Genomic DNA, 26,854 nt, shown 5'->3' with positions numbered 1-26,854 from the left:
GTATTTTGCTTTTATTCCAGACTCTGACATGTTGGTTAACATCAAACAGCCTTCAATTAAATGCAGTTTTGTTTTATTTTATTGTCAATATAAAAACCTGCATTTTTCCAGATTTTTTTTTTTAAAAACAGGACTCAAAAATCGGGGCAATTTCAGAGAGGAGGAAAAAGTTTTATTTTGAACATGGCTGAAATTCAAAATAAGTGACAGACTTATAAAAAGTTCCCGACAGTTAAGTGACCACCACTGTTATGTAATAGTCTGACGGTCAATAATATATACAGAGAAGGGGAAGGGGGTTATGGGGGCGGGTGGGGGGGGGGGGAGAAGAGAGAGAAAGAGAGAGAGAGCGAGAGAGCAAGAGAGACAGAGAGAGAGAGAAAGAGACAGAGAGCAACAGAGAGAGAGCGAGAGAAAGAGAGAGAGCAAGAGAGAGAGAAAGAGAGAGAGAGTGAGAGAGAGCAAGAGAGACAGAGAGAGAGAGAAAGAGACAGAGAGCAACAGAGAGCGAAAGAGAGAGAGCAAGAGAGAGCGAGAGAGAAAGAGAGAGAGAGTGAGAGAGAAAGAGAGCAAGAGAGAGAGAGAAAGAGAGAGCAAGAGAGAGAGAGAGAGAGAAAGAGAGAAAAAGAGAGCAAGAGAGAAAGAGAGAGAAAGAGAGAAGGAGAGAGAGAGAAAGAGAGAAAGAGAGCGAGAGAGGGAGAGAGAGAGAGAAAGAGAGAGAGCAAGTGAGAAAGGGAGCGAGAGCGAGCGAGAGCAAGAGAGAAAGAGAGAGAGCGAGAAAGAGAGAGAGCGAGAGAGAGAGCAAGAGAGAGCGAGCGGGAGTGAGCGAGAAAGAGAGAGAGAGAGAGAAAAAGGGTGGGGAAGAGGGGCGAGAGGTTGGGGAAGAAGGGAGAGAGGGTGGGGAAGAGGTGAGAGAGGGTGGGGAAGAGGGGAGAGGGTGTGGGGAAGAGGGGAGAGAAGGTGGGGAAGAGGGGAGAGAAGGTGGGGAAGAAAGGAAAGGGGGTGGGGGAGAGAGGAGAGGGGGTGGGGGAGAGAGGAGAGGGGGTGGGGAAGAGGGGAAAGGGAGTGGGGAAGAGGGGAGAGGGTGTGGGGAAGAGAGGAGAGGGGGCGGGGAAGAGGGAGAAAGGGGGAAGGGGAGAGAGGATGGTGAAGAGGGAGCAAGGGGAAAGGGGAGAAAGGGCGCACGGGAGGGATTGAGAGAGAGAGCGCGCGAGAGGGCTGGAGAAAGAGAAGGCGCGCGAGAGGGCTGGAGAGAGAGACAGCGTACGAGAGGGATGGATGGATGGAGGGAGGGAGTACGCGAGGGATGGATGGAGAGAGGGAGCGCGTGTGGGATAGATGGAGAGAGGGAGCGCGTGAGGGATGGATGGAGAGAGGGAGCGTGCAAGGGATGGATGGAAAGAGGGAGCGCGCAAGGGATGGATGGAGAGAGGGAGCGCGTGAGGGATAGATGGAGAGAGGGAGCGCGTGAGGGATGGATGGAGAGAGGGAGCGTGCAAGGGATGGATGGAAAGAGGGAGCGCGCAAGGGATGGACGGAGAGAGAGGGAGAGCGAGCGAGATGGATGGAGAGAGAGCGAGCAAGAGGGATGGATGGAGCGAGCATGAAGGATGGAGCGAGCGAGAAGGATGGAGCGAGTGAAAAGGATGGAGAGTGCTAGAAGGATGGAGAACGCGAGAAGGATGGAGAACACGAGAAGGATGGAGAACACGAGAAGGATGGAGAGCGTGAGAAGGATGGGGAAAGACAGGGACAGGGTTGGTAGGCAAAGAGAAACAAAGCAGAAAAAGGAAACTGGAGAAAAGAAATTGGGAAAATTCCTTTCTGATCCTTCAGGCAATTGAAACGAGTCCAGGAGATCACTGACAGTGAAAGATGTAAATTTACTCCAGTAGAACATTTGAAGAGGACGTTGATGCCCTTTATAAAACACCAAGAAAAGGGAAAACTTCAAAACACATTTATCACCAACAAAAATCACATTGAAAAATAACATTGCAACTGGTGCACATCAAAACAAGATATTTCATTCCTTAATTCATAAAAAAAACTGGGAAACAAGTTCACAGTCAGAGCTCCTTCAAGTGGTAATATGATCAAATCAACACATCGAGACTCCCAAAATGCTCCAGATCAAAATATTTACAGCAGTTCAAGGAGGAAAAATGAATCTGAATTTTCAAAGTCATTTGCTCATACAATGATCTCTGAAGTTTTTTTAGCAGATTGCAAAAGGTTTCCATATTGGATAAAAATGTATTCCAATGAAAGGTCATTGACCTGAAACATTAACTATTTCTCTCTCCACAGACACTGCCTAACCTGCTGAGCATTATACATTTATTTCAGATTCCCAGCATCCGCAGTGTTTCGCTTTTTGAATAAAAAGCGAGTTTCATTTTCTTTGCACAAATTTGATTCCAAAGAAAAATAGGGGGTAGGTTGGAGAATACTCAAGAGCACAATTAGTCAGAAATTAAGACCGACAAAACTTTCCTTTGTCAAATGTAGCAAAGCAGGACCTACTTGCACATCTGTTCATTTCAGGTGCCCGCACACCATAATATCCTGACGGGCAAGAATGCAGGCACTCTCCGTATTGACGCATTCCTTGTCGCCGAAGGAAGAAGAATAATTTCTGCTGGCAGCTAAGACACCCATTATCCTTCGAACAAAGCAGGCAGCCCTTACAGATCGGGTATGGCCCAGTGTTTGCTGTGGAAGAAGAGAGATAAGCCAGCAGTAGAGTTAAGAGTTTGAATTAAAGTTCATACACAAACTACAGCTACACAAAAAAAAGTACCTAAATTCTCAAAAAGAAACCCCACCAAATCCCTTATTGGGTGAGAACCCAAGTTTATCCCAAATGTAGAACCGAAGAACATATGGGCTAAAAAAGAGGACCTCTTTATCACTTCAGTCACTGCAGACAAACTTTTTCTACATCCATTTCCTGGATTCACAAAGGTCACACTATACATTCTTTAATATCAGCAGTTAGTGCGTGCAGGCTCCAGTGGTCAACATGCAGCTATGATCTGGTAGAACCGGTGATGGTTGGAATGGGAAGGAAAGGGAGAAAATGAGTGCGTCAGATCAGCAGTAAAATAGTGGCGAAACTTCAGATTCATTACTGGCGAATGAACAGACCCAGTTCTGGTCTCCATATTTATTTTTTTTTAAAGATATCGAAGCACTGGAGAAAGTGCAGAGGAGATTTCCAGGAACGTTAGCAGAATTGAGAGGATACAACTATCAGGAAAGATTAAACAGGTTGGGGCTTTTTTTGCTAGGGAGAGGGGGGAAAAAAAAGACTTGATTAGAGGACTTTAAAATAAAAGGAGCTTGATAGGTTGCAAACGGAGAAAGAGTGTTTCCACTTGTGGTCGAGCCCAGAACAAGGAGGCAAATAAATATAAAGAATCACAAACTGATCGAATAAAGAATGAGGAATTTCTTTATCCAGAGCGTGGTGAGAAAAGTGCAACTTGCTGCTGCATGGGGGATTGGTTGAAGCAGAGTACATTGGTGTGTTTAAGGGGGAGGTTTGATACATACACAAGGGAATAAAGGGATGTGAGGGAGAGAGTGGGAAGAGGTGATTAGAGTGGGAGGAGCATAAACACCAGCTTAAACCCATTGGACTGAGTGCCCTGCTTCTGTGCTGTAGGTTCGATGCACTTCATGTAAATTTTGTCCTAAATCAGCAAGTAGAACTCATTTTGTAATGAGGCCATTAAGTATCTCCTACTAAATTAACACCTATAGATGAAAACTCACATTTGCAAGTCCTGTTGATCATTGATGTAGGTTCAATGAAATGGTATCCTTGGAGTCTTTGTAGTCAGTCCTCTGAGAAACAGACTGACCTACCTGGATGGTGGTAGCAGTTTTGGTGGGGGGTGGGGGACGGGTGGAGGATTGATGCTTTTACATCAGAAATGGCCTCTCCAATTTGAATTATTGGTACACTGATCCAGAGCACTCCATCAGGAATGGGTCACAGCTTAAATTCTCCTAATTTAAAGCACCAAAACTTCAGGCAGTTACTAGGAGCCACTGAACACATTCATGATACATTCTTTCACAGCTTGTCCTTACTATAACACCAGTGACAAACTCAATGGGCTCATTTGTAAACTCCGAACCCTGTTAGAGACACTCAGATAGTTCTAGAGACAGTAAACACGAGGCATTTAAGAAAGACTTATATAGCACCTTTCATGGCCTCAGGACACTCCAAAGCCCTTTACAGACAACGAATTACTTTTGAAGTGTAGTCATTGTTGTAATATACGAAACACAGCAGCCAAATTGTGCACAGCAATATCCTGCAAGCAGCAAAGTGATAATGACCAGATAATCTGTGTTTTTTTGTGATGAAGGATGAATGTTGTGTGAAGGATTAATATTGACCAAGATACAGGGGAGAACTCCCCTGCTCGTCTTCCAATTGTGTCACTGGATCTTCTACATCCACCGCAGAGGGAAACAGGGCCTCAGTTTAACGTCTCATCGAAGGGCGGTCCTCCGACAATGCAGCCCTCCCTCGGTACTGCACTGGGAGTGTCGATCTGGATTTTGTACTCAAGTCTCTGGAGTGGATCTTCAAACATACTTCATTGACTGTAAAGTGCTTTGAGACATCCAGAGGTTATGTAAGGAGCTACATAATGAAAGATTTCTTTAAAAGAAAAACAAGAAACCCTGTCTCTCTGTCCAGATTAAAATTGAAAAATAAAGTTATTATTCTGAATATCCAAACAAGTTATAGGAGCCACCTACTGCTTTGGCTCTGGAAGGGCCACTTGATTCACATATTAACTACGCTTCACCTGCATATCTCTTACTTAAGAAAAAAACCAAAGAAAACCTTTTCCTTTCTGTGGGAAAATAATCCAAAGTCATGGCACTCCCCACCCCCACCAAAATGTTGTTTTTCCCTTACATTGGTATTCTTGTAGATTGCCCTGATGAGTGCAAGACAAAAAACTTTGACAACATGTCTCTATTTTCAGCAATACTCAAGTTCTGTGTTACCAAACAACTAAATGGAGAAATATTAAATCCAGAAAATCTGCATGTGGCTTATCATTTGAACAGCGACTTAAAACTGTGGTTTTAATACCATAATCATCAGCATGAACTTCTAGACTGGTGAGAATATGGAACTTGCTACCACACGGAGTACTTGAGGTGGCATAGTGGTAATGTCACTGGACTAGGAATCCAGACTCCTAGGCTAATGCTCTGGAGACATGGGTTCAAATCCCACTAAAGCAGATGGTGAAATTTGAATTCGATTCATAAATCTGAAATGAACAAGTTCTCCCTGTGACTGCGTGGGTTTCCGCCGGGTGCTCCGGTTTCCTCCCACAGCCAAAGACTTACAGGTTGATAGGTAAATTGGCCATTGTAAATTGCCCCGAGTGTAGGTAGGTGGTAGGAGAATGGTGGGTATGTGGTCGGGAATATGGGATTAATATAGGATTAGTATAAATGGGTGGTTGTTGGTCGGCACAGACTTGGTGGGCCGAAGGGCATGTTTCAGCGCTGTATCTCTCTATGACTCTATAATGGTGACCATGAAACCATTGTTGATTGTTGTAAAAATTCATCTGGTTCACTAATGTCCTTTAGGGAAGGAAATCTGCCATCCTTACCTGGTCTGGCCTACATGTGACTCCAGACCCACAGCAATGTGGTTGACTCTTAAATGGCTTCGCAGGCCACTCAGTTGTATCAAACCACTATGACGCCTAAGAAAAGGAATGAAACCAGACGGAACACCCAGCATTGACCGATCCACTGGAAACGACAGCAGCAAACCCAGCCCTATCGAACCTGCAAAGTCTTCCTTACTAACATCTGGGGGCTTGTGCCAAAATTGGGAAAGCTGTCCCACAGACTAGTCAAGCTACAGCCTGACATAGTCATACTCACGGAATCATATCCAGACTCCACAATCACCATCCCGGGGTCTGTCCAGAGGTGGCAGCACAGTGGTATACAGTCAGAAGGGAGTGGGCCTGGGAGTCCTCGACATTGACTCTCAGCCTCATGAAGTCTCATGGCATCAGGTCAAACATGGGCAAGAAAACCTCCTGCTGATTACCACCTATCACCATCGCCACCCCCCCCGCCCTCAGCTGATGAATCAGTACTCCTCCATGTTGAACAACTGGAAGCACAGAGGGTAGTAAGAGTGCAGAATGTACCCTGATTGGGGGACTTCAATGTCCATCACCAAGAGTGGCTCGGAAGCAGCACAACTGACCGAGCTGGCCGAGTCCTAAAGGACGTAGCTGCTAGACTGGGTCTGCGGCAGCTGGTGAGGTAACCAAAAAGAGGGAAAAACCTACTTGACCTCGTCCTCACCAATCTACCTTTCGCACATGCATCTGTCCATGACAGCATTGGTATGCGTGACTACTGCACAGTCCTTGTGGAGACAAAGTCCCGTCTTCACATTGAGGATACCCTGCTTCATGTTGTGCGGCACTATCACTGTGCTAAATGGGATAGATTTTGAACAGGTCTAGCAATGCAAAACTGGGCATCCTTGCTCCACCGTTTCAGAAGCAAAATACTGCGGATGCTGGAAAGCTGAAACAAAAACAGAAAGCGCTGGAAATACTCAGCAGGTCTGGCAGCATCTATGGCAAGAGAAACAGGTCGATGACCTTTCATCAGAACTGGCAAAGGTTAGAAAGGTAATAGGTCTTGAGCAAGTGAAAGGCGGGGGGGGGGGGGGGGTGGTGGGGGGTGCGGGGAAGAAGAAGAAAAGGAAAGGTCTGTGATAGGGTGGAGGGCAGGAGATATTAAATGATAAAAAGGTTTCATGGTACAAAGCCAAGTAAAGAAACAAAAAGGTGCCTGGATGAGGTGTGAATGTGTTCAGACAGCTGCTATCCTGCCAAAGAAGAAGAGAAGAAGAAACAAACAAGGGGAGCTGGAGTTGGGGGTTAGGAACAGCAAAAAAACACGAAAAGGAGGAAAAATAATGAGGCAGAGGTTACCATCTAAAATTGTTGAACTCAATGTTGAGTCCTGAAGGCTGCAAAGTCGCTGTTTCACACACTTCTGCTCTCACCCCTTCCCTTCCAGAACCATGACATAGTTCCCCTTGTCCACACCTTCCACTCCACCAGCCCCCTGTATGCAATGGATCATCCTCCACCATTTCCACCACCTCCATCATGACACCAGCACCAAACACATCTTTCCCTTCCCTTTCAGCATTCCGGAGGGACTGTTCTCTCAGCGACACCCTAGTCCACTCCTACATCAGTCCCTGGGCCATCAGTCTCCATCCACCACCACTCTCCTCCACCTGGCTGAACTTGTTCGCACATTGAACAACTTCTCACTCAACTCCACTCACTTCTTCCAAATAAAAGGTGGTTGCTATGGGTACCCGCATGGGTCCGAGCAATGCCTGCCTTTTGTGGGATGTGTGGAACATTCCTTGTTCCAATCCTACTTGGGCCCCTCCCCCAAGTCTTTTTCTGGTACATTGATGACTGTATCGGTGCAGTTTCCTGCTGTCACCCTGAACTGGAAAATTTCAACTTTGCTTCTAATTTCCACCCTTCTCTCACCTTCACATGGTCCATCTCCAACACTTCCCTTCCCTTCCTGGGGCTAGGCAGTCTACTAATAATTATAAACCCACCAACTCCCACAGCTACCTCAACTACATTTCCCCACACCTTGCTTCCTGAAAGGACTCCATTCCATTCTCCCAGTTTCTCCACCTTTGTCGCATCTGTTCTGATGGTGCATTCTTCCACACCAGTGCTCCTGATAGGTCTTCCTTCTTCCTCAACCGAGAGGGGCCCTTGACCATGTCCGCCCCATTTCCCGCACCTCTATCCTCACCCCTTCCCCTCCCTCCCAGACAGGGTTCCTCTTGTCCTCACTTTCCACCCCATCAGCGTCCACATTCAAAAGATCATCCTCTGCCATTCCTGGCACCTTCAGCCTGATGCCACCACTGAACGCATCTTCCCCTCCCCTGTCAACATCCTGAAAGGGTTGTTCCCTCTGCAACACCTTGGTCCACTCCTCCATCACCCCGACACCTCGTCCCCTTTTTTTTTTATTCTTTCATGGGATGTGGGCGTTGCAGGCCAGGCCAGCATTTATTGCCCATCCCTAATTGCCCTTGAACTGAGTGGCTTGCTAGGCCATGTCGAAGGCATGTAAGAGTCAACCACATTGCTGTGGATCTGGAGTCACATGTAGGCCAGACCAGGTAAGGACAGCAGATTTCCTTCCCTAAAGGACATTAGTGAACCAGATGGGTTTTTACAACAATCGAAAATGGTTTCAAGGCCATCATTAAACTAGCTTTAAATTCCAGATTTATTAATCGAATTCAAATTGCACCTTCTGCTGTGGTGGGATTCAAACCCATGTCCCCAGAGCAATACCTGGGTCTCTGGGTTACTAGTCCAGTGACAATACCAGTACGCCACCACCACCCTATCCCCTTCGCACGGTACCTTCCCCTGCAATCGCAGGAGGTGTAATACCTGCCCATTTACCTCCTCTCTCCTCATTATCCAAGGCCCCAAACACGCCTTTCAGGTGAAGCAGCGATTTACTTGTACTTCCTTCAATTTAGTGTACTGTATTCACTGCTCACAATGCGGTCGCCTCTACATCGGGGAGACCAAACATTGATTGGGTGACCGCTTTGTTGAACACCTCTGTTCAGTCTGCAACTGTGACCCTGAGCTTCCTGTTGCCTGTCATTTCAATTCTCCTCCTTGCTCCCACTCTGACCTTTCTGTCCTTGGCCTGCTGCACTGTTCAAACTAAGCTTAATGCAAGCTCGAGGAACAGAACCTCATCTTTTGACTGGGCACATTACAGCCTTCCAGACTCAACATTGAGTTCAACAATTTTAGATCATAACCTCTGCCCCCATTTTGTTTTTGCTGTTCACACCTCCCCCACCCCCACTTTGTTTCTTTCTTAATCCCTTTGCTTTGTGTTCAGGCGGCTGATATCCTGAAGTCTACACCTCATCTAAAGACATCTTTTGTTTCCTTACTTGGTTTTGTACCATGAAACTTTTTGCCATTTAATGTCTCCTGCCCTCCACCCTATCACAGACTTTCCCTTCTGTTAGTCTTGCCCTCCCCCCTCCCCCTGCTCCCCCTTCACTTGCTTAAAACCTGTTACATTTCTAATATTTGCCAGTTCTGATGAAGGGTCACTGACCTGAAACGTTAACTCTGCTTCTCTCTCCACAGATGCTGCCAGACCTGCTGAGTATTTCCAGCATTTTCTGTTTTTATTATTGAGGTTTTAAGGGTTTTATTTTTTAAAAAGCTAATCATTACCTCCTTGTTCAATTTTTGTTTAAAAAGAAACTAGATTCATCTTGATTGCTCTGGCTTCATCCGGGAGGCCCAATCTAGATGCAGTGTAAAGTATTTACCAAAAAAACCTTGCAGTACTTCAAATGCCAAATAACTGCAAACTGTGAAAATTACTTCCGTACTTATTAACCTACACTGCAGGATATAGGAAAAGTGAACATTCTAACAGCAGGTTAGGTTACACAAAATCAGCACATTACCTTGGAATCTCTGGGATCTGAATTTAATTCCAGCCTTGGCCAAGGTCTGAAAGTGTTTCAAGACAAGGCAACAGAGGCAATTTCAGCTCAGTTCCTAGCAGGTATGAAACCGAGCACAAGAATTACACAGTCTAGGATTAAGTTACCAGTCTCACTTAAAAGATTACAGCAGCAATAGCCCACGTGGCAAATCAGAAATTAGTTCACATTTGTGAGGAATAAGTGTTTGTTAAGAGTTGGAATTAGGGCATGTTGCTTTGGAGCAGGGAAGGATGGAGTCTGTGTCATTACTGCTGGTGAGGGTTTTAAGACAAATTGAAAACAGTGAGACAGTCCTGTGATTGACATCCTTACCTATGGTGTTTCTCACTCAGAACTGGTGTTTTCTTGAAAAAAAGTAGCCTCCTCATTATATTCAGGTTGACGTATTTTGACAAGACCACACGATGGTCAAACGTATTGCCAGTATGGTTTAGACCTAAACTTGGATGTTTTGATCATCCACAATTAACTGAAGAGCCCACGGCCAATCAGGGTTGAACAAATTTAACTCAAGTTTTGTTTTGGAGTGAGGACTTTTTTTTTTAAAGAAAGGAAAAATGAAGAATGACCATCTTAGGCTTGCAGTTCAGATCAGCTATCCAAGAATGTGCATCGCATTGTACATTGTACATGACCACAAGCCTAGCTGCAACAGGTGAATGAAGCTATTTGTACAAAATGTCAAATCATTCCTTCCATCCCCACAAAACACAGAATAAGATACCCTGCGTTTCAGCGAGGAGAGAGGGGAGGAGGGAAGGGGGGGAGAAAAAGAGGCAGAGGTGAGAGACGATGGGAGGAAAGAAACACATACACAAACACAATGTTATATTATATATAGATAGATAGCTTAGTGCCCAGGTAGCTGAGGGTTTGGCCGCCAATGGTGGAGCGAAGGTATTGGGAGATGCACTAGACCAGCACAACCCAGAGCACAAAATGGCAAAAGTTCACCTTAAAAAAGTTGGATTTTGCTTTTAACGTTAGATGTTAAGTGAGATCAATTGGCGATAGCAACTCGCTAACAGAAGTGTAGAGAAATCATATTATAAATTATAGTCAAACTAGTCCACACTTAAAAATTTATAGTGCACATAAAATGAAGATATGCATAATGAATATATTTGAAAATTAAACTACCAGTGCCAACCTGCAATAATGCCTGTGACCATTCTTTTTAAACAAAAAGAAACTCCACACTTTCCACACACAATTAGTGCTCAGCAGAAATCAACCAAACTCTCACTGTTGAGTCCACTGCTGTCAAAATTCCCCTCCATATTATTCATTTATATAGAACTATAAACTCAAAAGCATTCCCACCTTTACTAAAGGTTTACTGCATTAAATTCTTACCCAGCCTTCTAAAAATAAGTTTTGACATTTAATCACATCATTGCAGACTATTCGATCTTTTAAAAACAAGTCTGTGGGCGGGGAATTTGTGACAAATTTAAAGGCGTCAAATGCTTGGCAAATAAAAAACCTGGATGTAATTTGAAACTGGGAAGATGGCAGCTTGGCATCTACAAGACCGAGGATTGCGTCTCCTGGCCAATCACACACATCATGTAATAGTGAAAGACGTAGGTTAGAGCTTCCAATTCCGAGTTGCACATTAAATCCTCTCAGCTCAAATTCTAAATGAGCTACATTTAGCTTCTCTAAACCAAGGAATGGACCACCTGCAATGTTCAGACAGGTTATCTGGGCATCATCATATTGCTGTTTGTGGGAGCTTGCTGTGCACAAATTGGCTGCCACGATTCCTACATTACAACAGTCACTACACTTCAACTGTATGTAATTGGCTGTAAACAGTTTGGAATGTTCAAAGATTGTGAAAGATGATATATAAATGCAAGTTCTCTCTTTAAAAATACCCCGTGTCTACTGTCTCCAGAACTATCTTGAATAGCTACTGTCTCTCACAGGGTTCTGAGTTTAAAAACGAGACTATTGAGTTTATCACTAATGTTATATGATACGACCAGGTGAGAAAGGGGTCTGGGGGTTTCCTCTCAGCCTTTTCCTGGTTTGACCGTAACAGGGTTTGATTTTTAAAACACTGTGTTTTTAGCTCCCCCTCAGTGAATCCTTGTTCACTGCTCTCCAATTTATATGGCAAAGAAAATCAACCAGACAGACTTTCCTAGATTTAAACAAGAAAGGTGGAAGTTTAATTGGGTTAAAACTTCTACAAATACGCAACGCAACTACATTAACATGCATACGCAATAAAAACACGCAGATAGAGACAGAAAAGGAGTAAGAATAAAGGAGAAAAGTTTGAAGCAATAGCTGGAATCATTTACTGTCCTTTGAGTTCGATGTAGAGTCTTTGATTGCAGTTAAATCTTGCTGCTTCGTTGGGGCCCACTGCACGCTTTCAAACTTCTTTCGATGTAGGAGTCTGCTCTCTTGAGGTTTAAGTGACTTCAGTGGATTTGGAAATTCATGAGAGAGACAGAGAGCGCACCAGGGAGAGACCTTCCTTCTCTGTTGTCTAAAAAGCAGTCTCTGTCTTAAAACTGTCCTGTGAACACAATCCAAAAACCCTGGGCCAGCAGGTTAGTCATGTGACTAGTTTTTTAAAACAAACTCTCCTGCATTTTTGTGGATTCCTTTCATCTTAGCAGACACCCGCAGTGGGTGGGGGGGGGGGGGGGGGCGGGCGGGGAGGGGGAATGGAATGCTGGCTTGTTCCACATTCAATGTCTGGTGATCAAAATGCATTTGGGTTAATTGGATCAGGGAGCAGTTCCATTGTCTTTTCCTAGGCAACTGTCTCTTAGAATGTAAATTTTTCCAGCCACTGCTGATCTCTTCAGTCCAGCAACAGTTTAAAATTAATGTTTAAATGACAAAATCAATATGCCTCATTCTTGGTAGGTGGGGTCTTCATGACAAATAGTAAGGACAAGCTGTGAAGGAATGGATCATTAATGTGTTTAATGGATCCTCGCAGATGCCTGAAGTTCCAGTGCTTAAATGAGGATAATTTAAGCCCTGAGCCCTTCCTGATGGAGTGCTCTGACTCAGTGTGCTGTCAATTGAGACTAGTTACCAATCAAGCAAATTTCACCACTCCCTCCCAGCCAACCAACAGAACACACTTGGATGGAGTAGCGTCTGTGTGAAAGGGTGGGGTGTTGGATGGGGTGTACAGTGGCTTAGTGGTTATGTTACTGGACTAATAGTGCAGAGACATAAGCTCAAATGCTACCATCCCCACAACAAATGGGGATTTAAATTCAGTTCATTAATTAAATGAAACTAGACTAGCTAGTATTAATAATAGTGACCATGAAACTACCAGATTGTCATAAAAACCCATTTGATTAGCTAATGTAGTTTCCAGAAGGAAATCTGCCGTCCTTACCTGGTCTGGCCTACGTATGACTCCAGACCCACAGCAACGTTGCTGACTCTGAATAGCCTAGCAAGCCACTCAATTGTACCAAACTGCTACATAAAAGAATAAAACCAAACGGATCAACCGGCATCAATCTAGGCACCAGATACGACAAAGGCGCACCCTGCAAAGTCCTGTCCTACTAGCAGGACATACACACCAGAGGTGATGGGACAGTCGTAAACAGTCAGGAGGGAGTGGCTCCGGGACTCCTCAACATCAGCTCTGGACCCCAAGTCTCAAGGCATCAAGTCAAAAGTGGGCAAAGAAACCCCTTGCTGATTACCACCCACAGCCCTTCCTCAGCTGATGAATCAGTACTCCACGTTGAACACCACTTGGATGAAGCACGGAGGGTAGCAAGGGCACAGAATGGAGTCCTCCACCGAGGAGTACAATCTCCATCACCAAGAGTGGCTTTGTAGCACCACGACTGGCTGAGTCTTGAAGGACATATCTGCCAGACTAGGCCTGTGACAGGTGGTGAGAGAACCAACACGAGGGGAAAAAGTTACTCAACCTCATCCTCACCAATCTATCTGTCGCAGATGCATCTGTCCATGACAGCACTGGCAGGCGTGACCACCGTACAGTCCTTGTGGAGGTGAAGTCCCGTCTCTCACTGAGGGTACTCACCATTCTGTTGCGTGGCACTACCATCAGATCTAGCAGCTCAAAACTGGGCATCCATGAGGCGCTGTGGTCCATCAGCAGAATTATACTCAGCCACAATCTGTAACCTCATGGCCCGGCATATCCCTCATTCTACCATTACCATCAAGCAGGGGGTATCAACCCTGGTTCAATGAGAAGTGTAAGAGCACATATCAGGAGCAGCATGCGATAGACAGAGCTAAGCAATCCCTCAACCAACATATCAGATCTAGGCTCTGCAGTCCTGCCACACCCAGTCATGAATGGTGGTGGGTATTTAAACAACTAACAGAAGGAGGTGGCTCCACAAAATATCCCCATCTTCAATGATGGAGGAGCCCAGCACGAGTGAAAAAGACAAGGCTGAAGCAATCTTCAGCCAGAAGTGCTGACAGGATGATCCATCTCAGCCTCCTCCTGAGGTCTCCAGCATCACAGATGCCAATCCTCAACCAATTTGATTCATTCCATGTGATAGCAAGAAACGACTGAAGGCAGTGGATACTGCAAAAGCTATGGGCCCTGACAACATTCCAGCAATAGTACTGAAGACCTGTGCTCCAGAACTAGCCATGCCCCTGGCTAAGCTGTTCCAGCACAGCTGCAACACTGGCATCTACCTGACAATGCGGAAAATTGCACAAGTATGATCCGTCTATAAAAAGCAGGACAAATCCAATCCTGCCAATTATTGCCCCATCAGTCTACTCTTGATCATCACCAATCTTGATAGAGTGGATACCGGGAGGATGTTTCCTCTTGTGGGGAAGATGAGCACTAGGGCACATGGTTTAATAAGATGGTTTAACCTTTTTAAGACGGAGATGAGGAGAAATATTTTTCTCTGGGGGTTGTTAGTCTGTGGAATTCTCTTCTCCAGAGAGCAGTAGAGGCAGGGCCATTAAATATATTCAAGGCTGCATTAGATAGATTTTTGATAGACAATGGAGTCAAGGGTATAGGGGCAGACAGGAAAAAGCAGAATTGAGACCCCAACTTGATCAGCTATGATTTTATCGAATGGCAGAGCAGACTCAAAAGGCCGAATGGCCTATTTCTGCTCCTGTCCAATGCTCCTACTTTCCTACAACATGATGCAAGGTGTTACTCAGCAATAACCTGCTCACTGATGCTGAGTTTGGGTTCCGCCAAGACCACTTGGCTCCAGACCTCATTACAGCCTTGCACCAAAGGTGGACAAAAGAGTTGAATTCCAGACGTGAGGTAAGAGTGACTGCCCTAGACATCAAGGCAGCACTTGACAGAGTATGGTATCAAGGAGCTAGAGCAAAATTGAAGTCAATGGGAATCAGGGAGAAAACACTCCGTTGGTTGGAGTCATACTTAGCACAAAGGAAGATGGTTGTGGTTGTTGGAGGTCAATCATCTCAGTCCCAGGACATCACTGCAGGAGTTCCACAGGGTAGTGTCCTCGGACCAACCACTTTTAGCCACTCAATGACCTTCCCTCCATCATAAGGTTAGAAGTGGGGATGTTTGCTGATTGCACAATGTCCAGCACCATTTGCGACTTCTCAGATACTGAAGCAGTCCGTGTAGAAAGACCTGGACAACATTCATGCTTGGGCTGATAAGTGGCAAGTAGCCACAGAAGGGCCAGGCAAGGCCATCTCCAACAAGACGAATCTAACCATCTCTCCTTGACATTTAGTGGCATTACTGTTGCTGAATCCCCCACCATCAACATCCAGGGGGTTGCCATTGACCAGAAACTCAACTGGAGCAGTTACATAAATACTGTGGCTATTAGAACAGGTCAGAGGCTCGGAATTCTGCAGTAAGTAACTCACCTCCCGACTCTCCAGAGTTTGTCCACCATCTAAAAGGCACAAATCTGGATGAGTGCAGCTCAAGAAGATCGACACCATGCAGGACAAAGTAACACTCGACTGGCACCCAATCCACCACCTTAAACATTCACTCCCTCACCACTGATACACAGTGGCAGCAGTGTGTACTATATACAAGATGCACTGCAGCAATGCACCAAGGCTCCTTTGACAGCACCTTCCAAACCCATGACCTCTACCACCTAGAAGGACAAGGGCAGCAAACGCATGGGAACACCACCACCTGCAAGTTCCCCTCCAAGCCACACACCATCCTGACTTGGAACTATATCACCGTTCCTTCACTGTTGCTGGGTCAAAATCCTGAAACTCCCTTCCTAACAGCACTGTGGGTGTACCTACCCCACATAGACTGCAGCGGTTCAAGAAGGCAGCTCACCATCACCTTCTCAAGGGCAATAAATGTTGGCCTTGCCAATGATGCCTATATCCTTGAATGAATAAAAGTATCTGTGAATGGGCAGGGAGTTGGATGGGGTTCACAGTCTGTATGGATCTGAAGTGTGCAGATTGCCTTCGTGTACTGGGTTTGATTGAGGGAAAGTAACCGTTGAACTAGCTTTCAGGTGAATGATGATCTGGTCAGTCACCAAATTGAATTTAGAAGAGATGATATTAAAATTCAATTAATTTGAAACATAGAACAAGGGTTTTAAAAAATTCATTTGAAGTAATTCCATACCCTTATGCTTTTCCTTCCACCAATCCAAGTGCAGGAATATTGTGTGCACGACACATGCGAGGTATGAAGCCTCTAATTGTATTTTTGCTTGGCGGGGCTGTTCCAGTGGTCAGTGGTCCTGGGGTCTCGCTGGGTTGACAAAGACTGAATCGGACACAATGATGACCAATCCCAAACTTACCAAAAAGGTGGCCAGGAATTTGTGGAATGAGCAGGCTAAACAACAGCTGACATCTGCATTGCCCTAAACTGTTAATGGACAAATGTATCCCAAGACTGCAGGCCATTAGCCTGAAAAAATATTAAAACTACATAGGATAGGGGTGAAAACAGACCAAAACAAAAATACACAGGTAGAATTTTGCTGCAAAAAACAAGTTCGGAGAGAGGAACACACAGTTTGAAGTGCAGCAAGCATTCCCGGAAATTCTAGGCAGGCTTCTGAAATGCAATTTAGCTAACGGTAGTATTCAATATAAACATCAAATAAATTCTAAGCTCACTGTAAATGAAGCAGGAAAATAATGTCTAAATAGTTTATGAAAGAAATTACAAGAACATATTCTTTCCCAAATATAAATTTATCTTGCAAATACACAGAACGAGTTAGGCCAGACTTAATGGAGTCATACGATCATTATTACTTCATTCAGTCTGAGTGAGTTGTAAAATATATCCATCTTTAAGTGTTTCATTGAAAAGAAGCAGGACCTCTACTTTTGACCCAATTAAGTCACATGATTAACTGGTAGGTAAATGGACAGATTTTCGATTTGCTCTGGGGGGGGGGGGGGGGAGGGGAGGAGGGGGGGGTGGGGAGTAAATCAATGATCAAACCTTTGCTTCAATAGAACTAGAACCAAAATCAGACACCAAGCACAGTGTTAAATCCTCCCTCTCCTTCTCTTCCCCAGAAGTTAACAGCAAGCAATTAGGAAGGTAAATGGTATGTTAGCTTTTGTTACAGAAGAGATTGGAGCATAGGAGTAAAGAAGTCTTACTACAATTATACAGAGCATTGGAGAGACCACACTTGGAGTATTGTATACTGTTGTGGTCTCCGTCCCCAAGGAAGGATATAGTTACCCGAGAGGCGGGTGCAATGAAGGTTCACTAGACTGGTTCCTAGGATAAGGGAATTGTCCTATGAGGAGAGGTTGAGTAAACTGGACCTATATTCCCTGGAGTTTAGAAGAACGGAGATGATTCTAATTGAAACATAACATTTTTAAGGAGCTTGATAGGGTAGATGCTAAGATTGTATTTCTCCTGGCTGGGGAATCTAGAACATGGGATCACAGTCTCAGGATAAAAGGGGTTGGTCTTTTAGGACTGAGATGGGGAGAAATTCCTTCACTCAGGGGGTTGTGAATCTTTGACATTCTCTACCCCAGAGAACTGTGGATGTTCAGTGGTCGAGCACATGCAAGACTGAGATTGATAGATATTTAGATACTTAGGGAATTAAGGGATATGAGGATAGTGCAGGAAGGTGAAGTTGAGGTAGAAGATCAGCCACGATCCTGTTGAATGGCAGGGCAGGCTCGAGGGGCCAAATGGCCTACTCCAGGTCCTATATATGTTCTACATTCCCCAGTCTTAACAATGCCAGAGGGCAGCAAACCTCATACTTCAGGGAACTACCCATTCGCATCCATCTGGATTCAGCTAAAAAAAAAAACAATGTACACTTTTGACACCCAAGCAACTTAAGAGGTTACAGCCTCTAGCAGACTTCGCAGTACGTTGTTTAAAAGAAAAATCAAATCAATAGAGGAAACAAGCAGGTCGTCATGGAAACCAGAACTTTCTGCAAGTATCAAATCACGGTGCAAGCCGATCAATAATCACATTACGTAATTCCCAATGCAGCAAAGAGAATCTCCAGCACCAACTGGAAGATGCTGGAAAAACACAAAATGTCAAACCTTTAAGAAACAAAACAGGCTTGGGCAAATGAGAACAAGGCCACATTAAACAGGATTCTGTTTGGGATTTGACAGCTCCGGCCTTACTGAAAACAATAGCAAGTGGTTTTTGATCTTGCATGCTGGGTAGTGTTAGAACCCATAGCTGCAGCACCGCATGGAACAAAAATTCAGATTTTCACAAATTCAGAACAAAAGCTCCATTTATTTGGGTCAAATAGACATACATTATTTATCAGCTAGAAAAAAAAAACGTACTTGCATAACATCTTACACATCCCAAATGTGCCTCACAGCCAATGAAGTGTTTTAAGTGCAGCCATCATTACTTAGGGAAATACATCGGCCAATTTACGCACAGCAAGCTTGCACAAGTCATAAGATAAAGGCCTATTTTATAAGTGTTTGGTGGCGTCACTTGTCGGAGTCGTCTTTCGGAATGAGGCATTATAAACCGAGGCCCTGTCTGTCCTCTCAGGATGAATGTAAAAGATCCCATGGCCACTATTTTGAAGAGGAGCAGGGGAGTTCTCCCCAGTGTCCTGGCCAAGATTTATCCCTCAAATCAACATCACTAAAACAGATTTTCTGGTCATTATCACATTGCTGTTTGTGGGAGCTTGCTGTGTGTAAATTGGGCTGCTGCATTTCCTACATTACAACAGTGGCTACATTTAAAATAGCCCATTGGCTGTGAAGTGCTTTGGGGAGTCCTGAGGTTGTGAAAAGCGCTATATAAACACAAATTTGCGCATTTCTTTCCAATAACCAGCTCCATTGACTGCCTCTCCTTGTGAGTAGGATAGCAGAGTCTGGTCACTAACATTATACAAAAAAAAATCAACAAGCTACAGTAAATTAAACACAGTCAATTAATTAACTTATTAAAACATGCCACTAAATAGGATGAAATATTTAAGTTAGAGTAGCATTAACCAGGAAAAGACATACTGGTTAGTCAAGCCCAAAACTAGGCTCTGACAAAAACGTCATAGACCTGAAACACGGAGCTGGATTTTATGCTCTCCCCCATGGAGAGTTTGAAGGCAGAGAGTGTATTTAATCAGGCTGGATGGTGACGGTTGGGGACCCTGCCACCTTCTCACCTCCAACCCAATTAAGTCTGTGGCAGGAAGGCCCGTGGACGGTCTTCTTGCTCCACTGCCAATTGAGGCCTTTAAGTGGGCAATTAATGCTCACTTAAGGACCTCATCCCGCCACCGCCAGTATTAGCCCCACTGCGCACGGACCTGTCGCCACACGGGGAGCACGATGAGGAAACCTGTACGGGTTGCTTGTTGGCTCCCGGGGTGGGGGTGGAGTGGGGGGGGGGGGAGTGGGAGGGCCACTAGGTACGTCACTCAAAGGGTACTTAGAACCCTATTGAGGGACCCAGCCTCAGAAGGGAGGGTGGCCCAATGAGAGCCACCCCACCTCTGCCCTGCACAGTGGCACAGTTCAGTAAAAAGAGCTGCCAGCCTCTGATTGGTCAGTAGCTCTCAACAGGTGGGGCTTCAAATCCCTGAGGTCCTTAATCCCAGGGAAGACCTGCTGCTGCCCAGTTAAGTGCCAGTAATGCAGCGGGCCTTCCCACAAAAAAAAGGTGATGCGGGGCTCTTGCCAGCTCTTCAGCCAGCAGGCGAGACTCATGTCATCTCCATTAAATACTGCCTGATAAATTTGTTTCTATCTCTACAGGAGACTGTGACTGACCTGCTGAGTATTTCCAGCATTTTCTGCTTTTATTAGCCCAGAACTAGGTTAGATGGTAGGTGGTCTTCCTCTGCACGGCAGGGTCAATGACCTCTCGAACAAATTGACTGTGCATTACTATAGATTCTCCAGGAGGGTTTTAAAAGGGAGCTGGACAACTTACTGCATGTGGTGGCTATAAGTGTCCAACAGGTAGGTGAGATGCTGGGCAAGATGCCCAATGCTCTCTGCAGGCTCCTGGAAGTTACTTTGATTTCCGTTGGCACTGGAGGTGAATTTCCCAGAATTCTTCCACTCCCATGGAGACTACATGACTAATGGGAGAGGGAGGGGAGCGACAGAGAGGGGGCACTGGGCAACGTATAATTCTGGTTGTAACATGACCGGGAATGACAAGCTGGTCCATCGAGCTAGTTATTTTGATACATTCACATAGCAATGTGATAGACATAAAATCCACCAATGAAAACATAAAGCCAAGATTAAAAAAACTCCTTCTTGGAATAATAAAGCTTCTATTAATTCACTGTATTCCAAGTCAAAAAGAACACATGAAGTTTACACTGTATACACAAACCGAAATTTCTCATCATCTCTCTCCCACTGGAAGGGAGATGGAACATAAGAACATAGGAACAGGAGTAGGCCATTCAGCCCCTCGAGCCTGTCCCGCCATTCAATGAAATCATGGCTGATCCGCGCCCTAACTCCATATACCTGCCTTTGGCCCATATCCCTTAATATCTTTGCTGAACAAAAATCTATCTCAGATTTAAAACTAACAACTGTTCTAGCTTCAACTGTTGTTTGTGGGAGCGAGTTCCAAACCTCTACCACCCTTAACGTGAAGAAGTGCTTCCTAACATCTCTCCTGAATGGTCTGGCTCTAAATTTTAGACTATGCCCCTTAGTTTTGGAATCTCAAACCAGTGGAACTAGTTTATATTTATCTAGCCTGTCTTTTCCTGTTAATATCTTGAAGACTTCGATCAGATCACCCCTTAACCTTCTAAATTCCAGCAAAATCAGGCCTAATTTGTGTAATCTCTCCTCGTAACTTAACCCCTGTAGTCCAGGTATCATTCTTGTAAACCTACATTGCACTCCCTCCAAGGCCAATATATCCTTCCTAAGGTGTGGTGCCCAGAACTGCTCACAGTACTCCAAGTGGGGTCAAACCAGGGTTTTGTACAGCTGCAGCATTACCTCTGTGTCTTTATACTCCAATCCTCTAGATATAAAGGCTAGTATTCTATTAGCCTTTTTGATTATTTTCTGCACTTGCTTGTGGCATTTTAAAGATCTATACACCAGAATCCCCAAGTCTCTTTGGACATCCACTGTACTTAACCTCTTCTCATTTAGAAAGTACCCTGCTCTATCCTTTTTTGGTCCAAAATGGATAATCTCACACTTGCCCACATTGAAATCCATCTGCCACAGTTTTGCCCACTCACCTAGTCTGTCAATATCTCTTTGCAATTTAATGCTATCTAGACTGTCTACAATGCCGCCTAACTTTGTATCATCAGCAAATTTGGATATATGACTTACTGTGCCATCATCCAAGTCGTTAATGAATAATGTGAATAATTGAGGCCCCAACACAGATCCCTGCGGGACACCAATAGTCACATCCAGCCATAATCCCCACACTCTGTCGCCTACCACTCAACCAACCTCCTAACCATGTCAATAATTCGCCCTCAACTCCATGGGCTTCTACCTTAGTTAACAGTCTCTAATGTGGGACTTTATCAAATGCCTTCTGGACGTCCATATAAATAACATCCATAGACATTCCCCTGTCCACTACCTTAGTCACCTCTTCAAAAAATTCAATCAGATTTGTCAGGCATGACCTTTCCGTCATGAGCCATGCTGGCTGTCCCTGATTAACTGAAAAATTTTCTTGGTGGTCAGTCCACCCTATTCTTGATTATAGACTCCAGCAACTTGCCCACCACAGATGTCAGGCTAACTGGTCTGTAATTTCCTTGGTTCCCCCTTTCACCCTTCTTAAAAAGTGAAGTGACAGGTGCAACTTTCCAAGATGGGATCTTAAATGACCAAATAGATGTCCATGTAAATTGGTAGTCTAAGTTGTACAGTTTGAAATATAAGATCGAAGAGCTAAACTCAGATAAGCGAGCTTTAATATCTGCTTTTTAAAAATATGGTCCATCCGTAATAACAGAAATCATTCCAAATTCCTTCCTTCAAGCTATCTATGGTACATGCTCATACAGCATTGTACCCACCACACACCCCCACACCACCCTCTCTCTAAATAGCCCCCAGATCAAGATTTTACTGTAATAAGCACTGGAAAGAATTCCCTAAACGAGTTAGGTTTAAATCCATTGTCCAGTTTTAATATAATTACATCTCATTACTCAAAAGTGAGCATAGATACAAAGTGCTCACAGCCTTGGAGCAGAACAGCACACTGAGAAATCTAAAGCTTAAATCAATATTGAAGACTTTTTATGCTTTGATTTAAAGTTACGTCTGTCTCTAGTCACATCAAATATTCTCAGAACAATTTGGAATAGATCCTTATTTCAGCTACCTTCTCATCTCAATCCAAAATTTTCTTGAAGCCAAAATTTGATTGTATACTACTAGATTTTTGGGGAGGTTAAAAAAAAAGACAGTTTGTCAAAAAAAAAATCAAAGAATTATCTTACTCCAGACTTCATATTTCAGGAGTTTCTTTTGGCAAAATATTTCACATTCTCTGCATGGATTTGCATTTATGAGGTGAACATTCTGAATAGGCCCCTGGGCTATTTTAAGACGTCTTATTCATTACATTAATTACTCCTGAGAATTTTATATTTCACCAACACATTTCTTTCGAGATTTGAATACAGTGACAACTTAAACTGAACAAACGAAAGAATGTATTTCCTTGGGAAGTTTAATGTTCTCAATATGCATAAAACCAGTGTCAGCTGTGAAATAAAAACAAAATTGCTGGAGACACTCAGCAGGTCAGGCAGCATCTGTGGAGAGAAAAACAGAGTTAACATTTCGGGTCTGTGACCTTTTGTTACAACAGATGTTGCCTGACCTGCTGAGTATTTTCAGTATCCGCAGTATTTTGCTTTCGAATCACTGTCAGCCATGGCTCAACTGGCAGCTCTCTCACCTCTGGGTCAGAAAGTTGTGGGTTCAAGTTGCTCTCTAGGACTTGCGCACAGAAATCCAGACTGACAGTTTAGTGCAGTACTGAGGGAGTGCTGCACTCTCAGAGGTGCCATCTTTCTGATGGGACGTTAAACAGAGGGCCCGTCTGCCTGCTTGGTGGGACATGAAAGATCTTATACAACTACATCAAAGACGAGCAGGGGAGTTCTCCTTAGTGTCCTGGCCAATACTTATCCCTCAACCAACATCACTAAAACAGATTATCTGATCATCACATTTCTGCTTGTGGAAGCTTGCTGTGTGCGGATTTGCTGTTGTGTTTCCTGCATTACAACATGTCAAAAAGTAATTAAGTGACTATAAACTACATTGGGACATCCGGAGGTGGGGAACGGTGCTATATAAATGCAAGTCTTTCTTTTCAGTAATTTCAAGAGATATGAAAAAAGCAGCTGTCTTTGTACATAGAAACATAGAAAATAGGAGCAGGAGTAGGCCATTCAGCCCTTCGAACCTGCTCCGCCACTCATTATGATCATGGCTTATCATCCAACTCAGTAACCTGTTCCCACTTTTGCTCCATACCCTTTGATCCCTTTAGACCCAAGAGCTATATCTAACTCCTTCTTGAAAATATACAATGTTTTGGCCTCAACTGCTTTCTGTGGTAGCGAATTCCACAGGCTCACCACTCTCTGGGTGAAGAAATTTCTCCTCATCTCAGTCCTGAAAGGTTTACCCCGTATCCTTACACTATGACCCCTGGTTCTGGACTCCCCCACCATCGGGAACATCCTTCCTGCATCTACCCTGTCAAGTTCTGTTAGAATTTTATAGATTTTTATGAGATCCCCCCTCACTCTTCTGAACTCCAGCAAATATAATCCTAACCGACTCAATCTCTCCTCATACGTCAGTCCCACTAGTCTGGTAAACCTTCGCTGCACTCCCTCTATAGCAAGAACATCCTTCCTCAGATAAGGAGACCAAAACTGCACACAATATTCCAGGTGTGGCCTCACCAAGGCCCTGTATAATTGCAGCAAGACATCCCTGCTCCTGTAATCGAATCCTCTCGCTATGAAGGCCAACATACCATTTGCCTTTTTTACCGCCTGTTGGACCTGCATGCTTACCTTCAGCGACTGGTGTACGAGAACACCTAGGTCTCACTGCATATTCCCCTCTCTCAGTTTATAGCCATTCAGATAATAATCTGCCTTCCTGTTTTTGCTACCAAAGTGGATAACCTCACATTTATCCACATTATACTGCATCTGCCATGCATTATCCCACTCACTCAACTTGTCCAAATCACCCTGAAGCCTCTCTGCATCCTCCTCACAACTCACCCTCCCACCCAGTTTTGTGTCATCTGCAAATTTGGAGATATTACATTTAGTTCCCTCATCTAAATCATTAATATATATTGTGAATAGCTGGGGTCCTAGCACCAATCCCTGCGGTACCCCACTAGTCACTGCCTGCCATTCGGAAAAAGATCCATTTATCCTTACTCTTTGTTCCCTGTCTACCAACCAATTTTCTATCCATCGCAATACATTACCCCCGATCCCATGCGCTTTAATTTTACATGCTAATCTCTTATGTGGGACTTTGCCGAAAGCCTTCTGAAAGTCCAAATAAAGCACATTCACTGGCTCCCCCTCATCAACTCTACTAGTTACATCCTCGAAGAATTCTAGTAGATTTGTCAAGCATGATTTCCCTTTTGTAAATCCATGCTGACTCTGCTCGATTCTACCACTGCTCTCCGAGTGCTCTGCTATAAAATCTTTGATAATGAACTCCAGAAATTTCCCCACTACCGACATCAGGCTGACTGGTCAAGAATTCCCTGCTCTCTCTCTATCTCCCTCCCTTTTTAAATAGTGGGGTTACATTAGCTACCCTCCAATCTGTAGGAACTGTTCCAGAGTCTATAGAATCTTGGAAGATGACCACCAACGCATCCATTATTTCTAGGGCCACTTCCTTACGTACTCTGGGATGCAGACTATCAAGCCCTGGGGATTTATCGGCCTTCAATCCCATCAATTTCCCCAACACCATTTCTCTACTAATACTGATTTCCTTCAGTTCCTCTCTCTCACTAAGCCCTGTGTTCCCCAACATTTCTGGTATGTTATTTGTGTCCTCCTTTGTGAAGACAGAACCAAAGTATGCATTTAGTTGGTCAGCCATTTCTTTGTTCCCCATAATTACTTCCCCTGCTTCTGACTGTAAGGGACCTACATTTGTCTTCACCAATCTTTTTCTCTTCACATACCTATAGAAACTTTTACAGTCAGTTCTTCAGTTAAACACAAACATCCCGACATTTGAACACAAATCCCAATAGCATCAAGTGTGGCATGACACAACTGGATTATAATTTTAAAAAACAGCTTACACTAAATTAAACGGAAATGGAAATAAGCTTACACACCCCTGCATGCTTGCCCCACACTCCCACCTACCCTGGGCTTAGCTAAGAAGAAAAACCACAGTGCAGAAGACACCACAGCCACCATTACGTTAGACAGCAGCAGCAGGCCATTCAATTAGATCATGCATATGGAGCAAAAGGCAGTAAAGTTAAGTTGAGTACAGGCCAGCAGCCATCAACACCCTTACCCAACAAAAGTCTATCAACCTTGATCTTAAAACTTTCAAATCGACTCTCAGCATCACAGCGTTTTGTGGAGACAATTGCAGATTTCCACAACCCTTTGTGCAAAGAAGTGCTTCCTGATTTCTTTCTGAATTAACCTAACTGGAATTTTAAGACCGTGTCACTTTGATCTGGACTCCCCCACCAGAGGAAACAAGTTTCCCTCTCTCCCCTCTCAAATCCTTCTATCATTTTAAATATTTTGATCAGATCATCCCTTAACCTTCGAAACTCAAGTGAATACAACCAACTAGTTCATAAAGTACAGCCAGTTTTAAAATGAAACTTGCCAAAATAGCATTTCCCACCCCTAAATAGTGTGGCAACTTGGTAAAGTTTGCCAAAACTAGGACAAAAAAAAAACATTTCAGGTCAACCTAAATTGCCAAGGCTGTCATGTGCACTTATGTCTCTCTGGCGAGAAGTACTATACAACCAGAAACAACACATTTGGCATGAAGGCACTTCATAGATTCCTCCATTACCTTCAGCTCCAGGACATCACTGCAGGAGTTCCTCAGGGTAGTGTCCTAGGCCCAACCATCTTCAGCTGCTTCATCAATGACCTTCCTTCAATCATAAGGTCAGAAGTGGGGATGTTTGCTGATGATTGAACAATGTTCAACACCATTCGTGACTCCTCAGATACTGAAGCAGTCTGTGTAGAAATGCAGCAAGACCTGGACAATATCCAGGCTTGGGCTGATAAGTGGCAAGTAACATTCGCACCACACAAGTGCCAAGCATTGACCATCTCCAACAAGAGAGAATCTAACCATTTCCCCTTGACATTCAATGGCATTACAACGCTGAATTCCCCACTATCAATATCCTGGGGGTTACCATTGACCAGAAACTGAACTGGAGTAGCCATATAAATACTGTGGCAACAAGAGCAGGTCAGAAGCTAGGAATCCTGAGGCGAGTAACTCACCTCCTGACTCCCCAAAGCCTGTCCACCATCTACAAGGCACAAGTCAGGAGTGTGATGGAATACTCTCCACTTGACTGGATGGGTGCAGCTCCAACAACACTCAAGAAGCTCGACACCATCTAGAACAAAGCAGCCCACTTGATTGGCACCCCATCTACAAACATTCACTCCCTCCAACACTGACGCACAGTGTCAG

General features: G+C 44.3%; 1 protein-coding gene across 2 annotated transcripts in view; it reads right to left on the bottom strand.

The window, feature by feature from the left end:
- Window positions 1-26,854, bottom strand: part of rspo2 (R-spondin 2) — a 219,430-nt gene that overhangs the window by 52,921 nt on the left and 139,655 nt on the right. For both annotated transcript variants that reach the window (XM_068031005.1, XM_068031006.1), the window contains exon 3: window positions 2,527-2,715. In XM_068031005.1, the coding sequence (XP_067887106.1) occupies window positions 2,527-2,715 (189 nt within the window). The remainder of the gene's footprint in view (window positions 1-2,526; window positions 2,716-26,854) is intronic.

The sequence above is a fragment of the Heterodontus francisci genome, chromosome 5, assembly GCF_036365525.1.
Source record: "Heterodontus francisci isolate sHetFra1 chromosome 5, sHetFra1.hap1, whole genome shotgun sequence".
Classification (NCBI taxonomy): Eukaryota; Metazoa; Chordata; class Chondrichthyes; order Heterodontiformes; family Heterodontidae; genus Heterodontus; species Heterodontus francisci.
The sequence above is the reverse complement of the archived record's forward strand: the minus strand, read 5'-3'. Positions and strand labels throughout refer to the sequence as shown.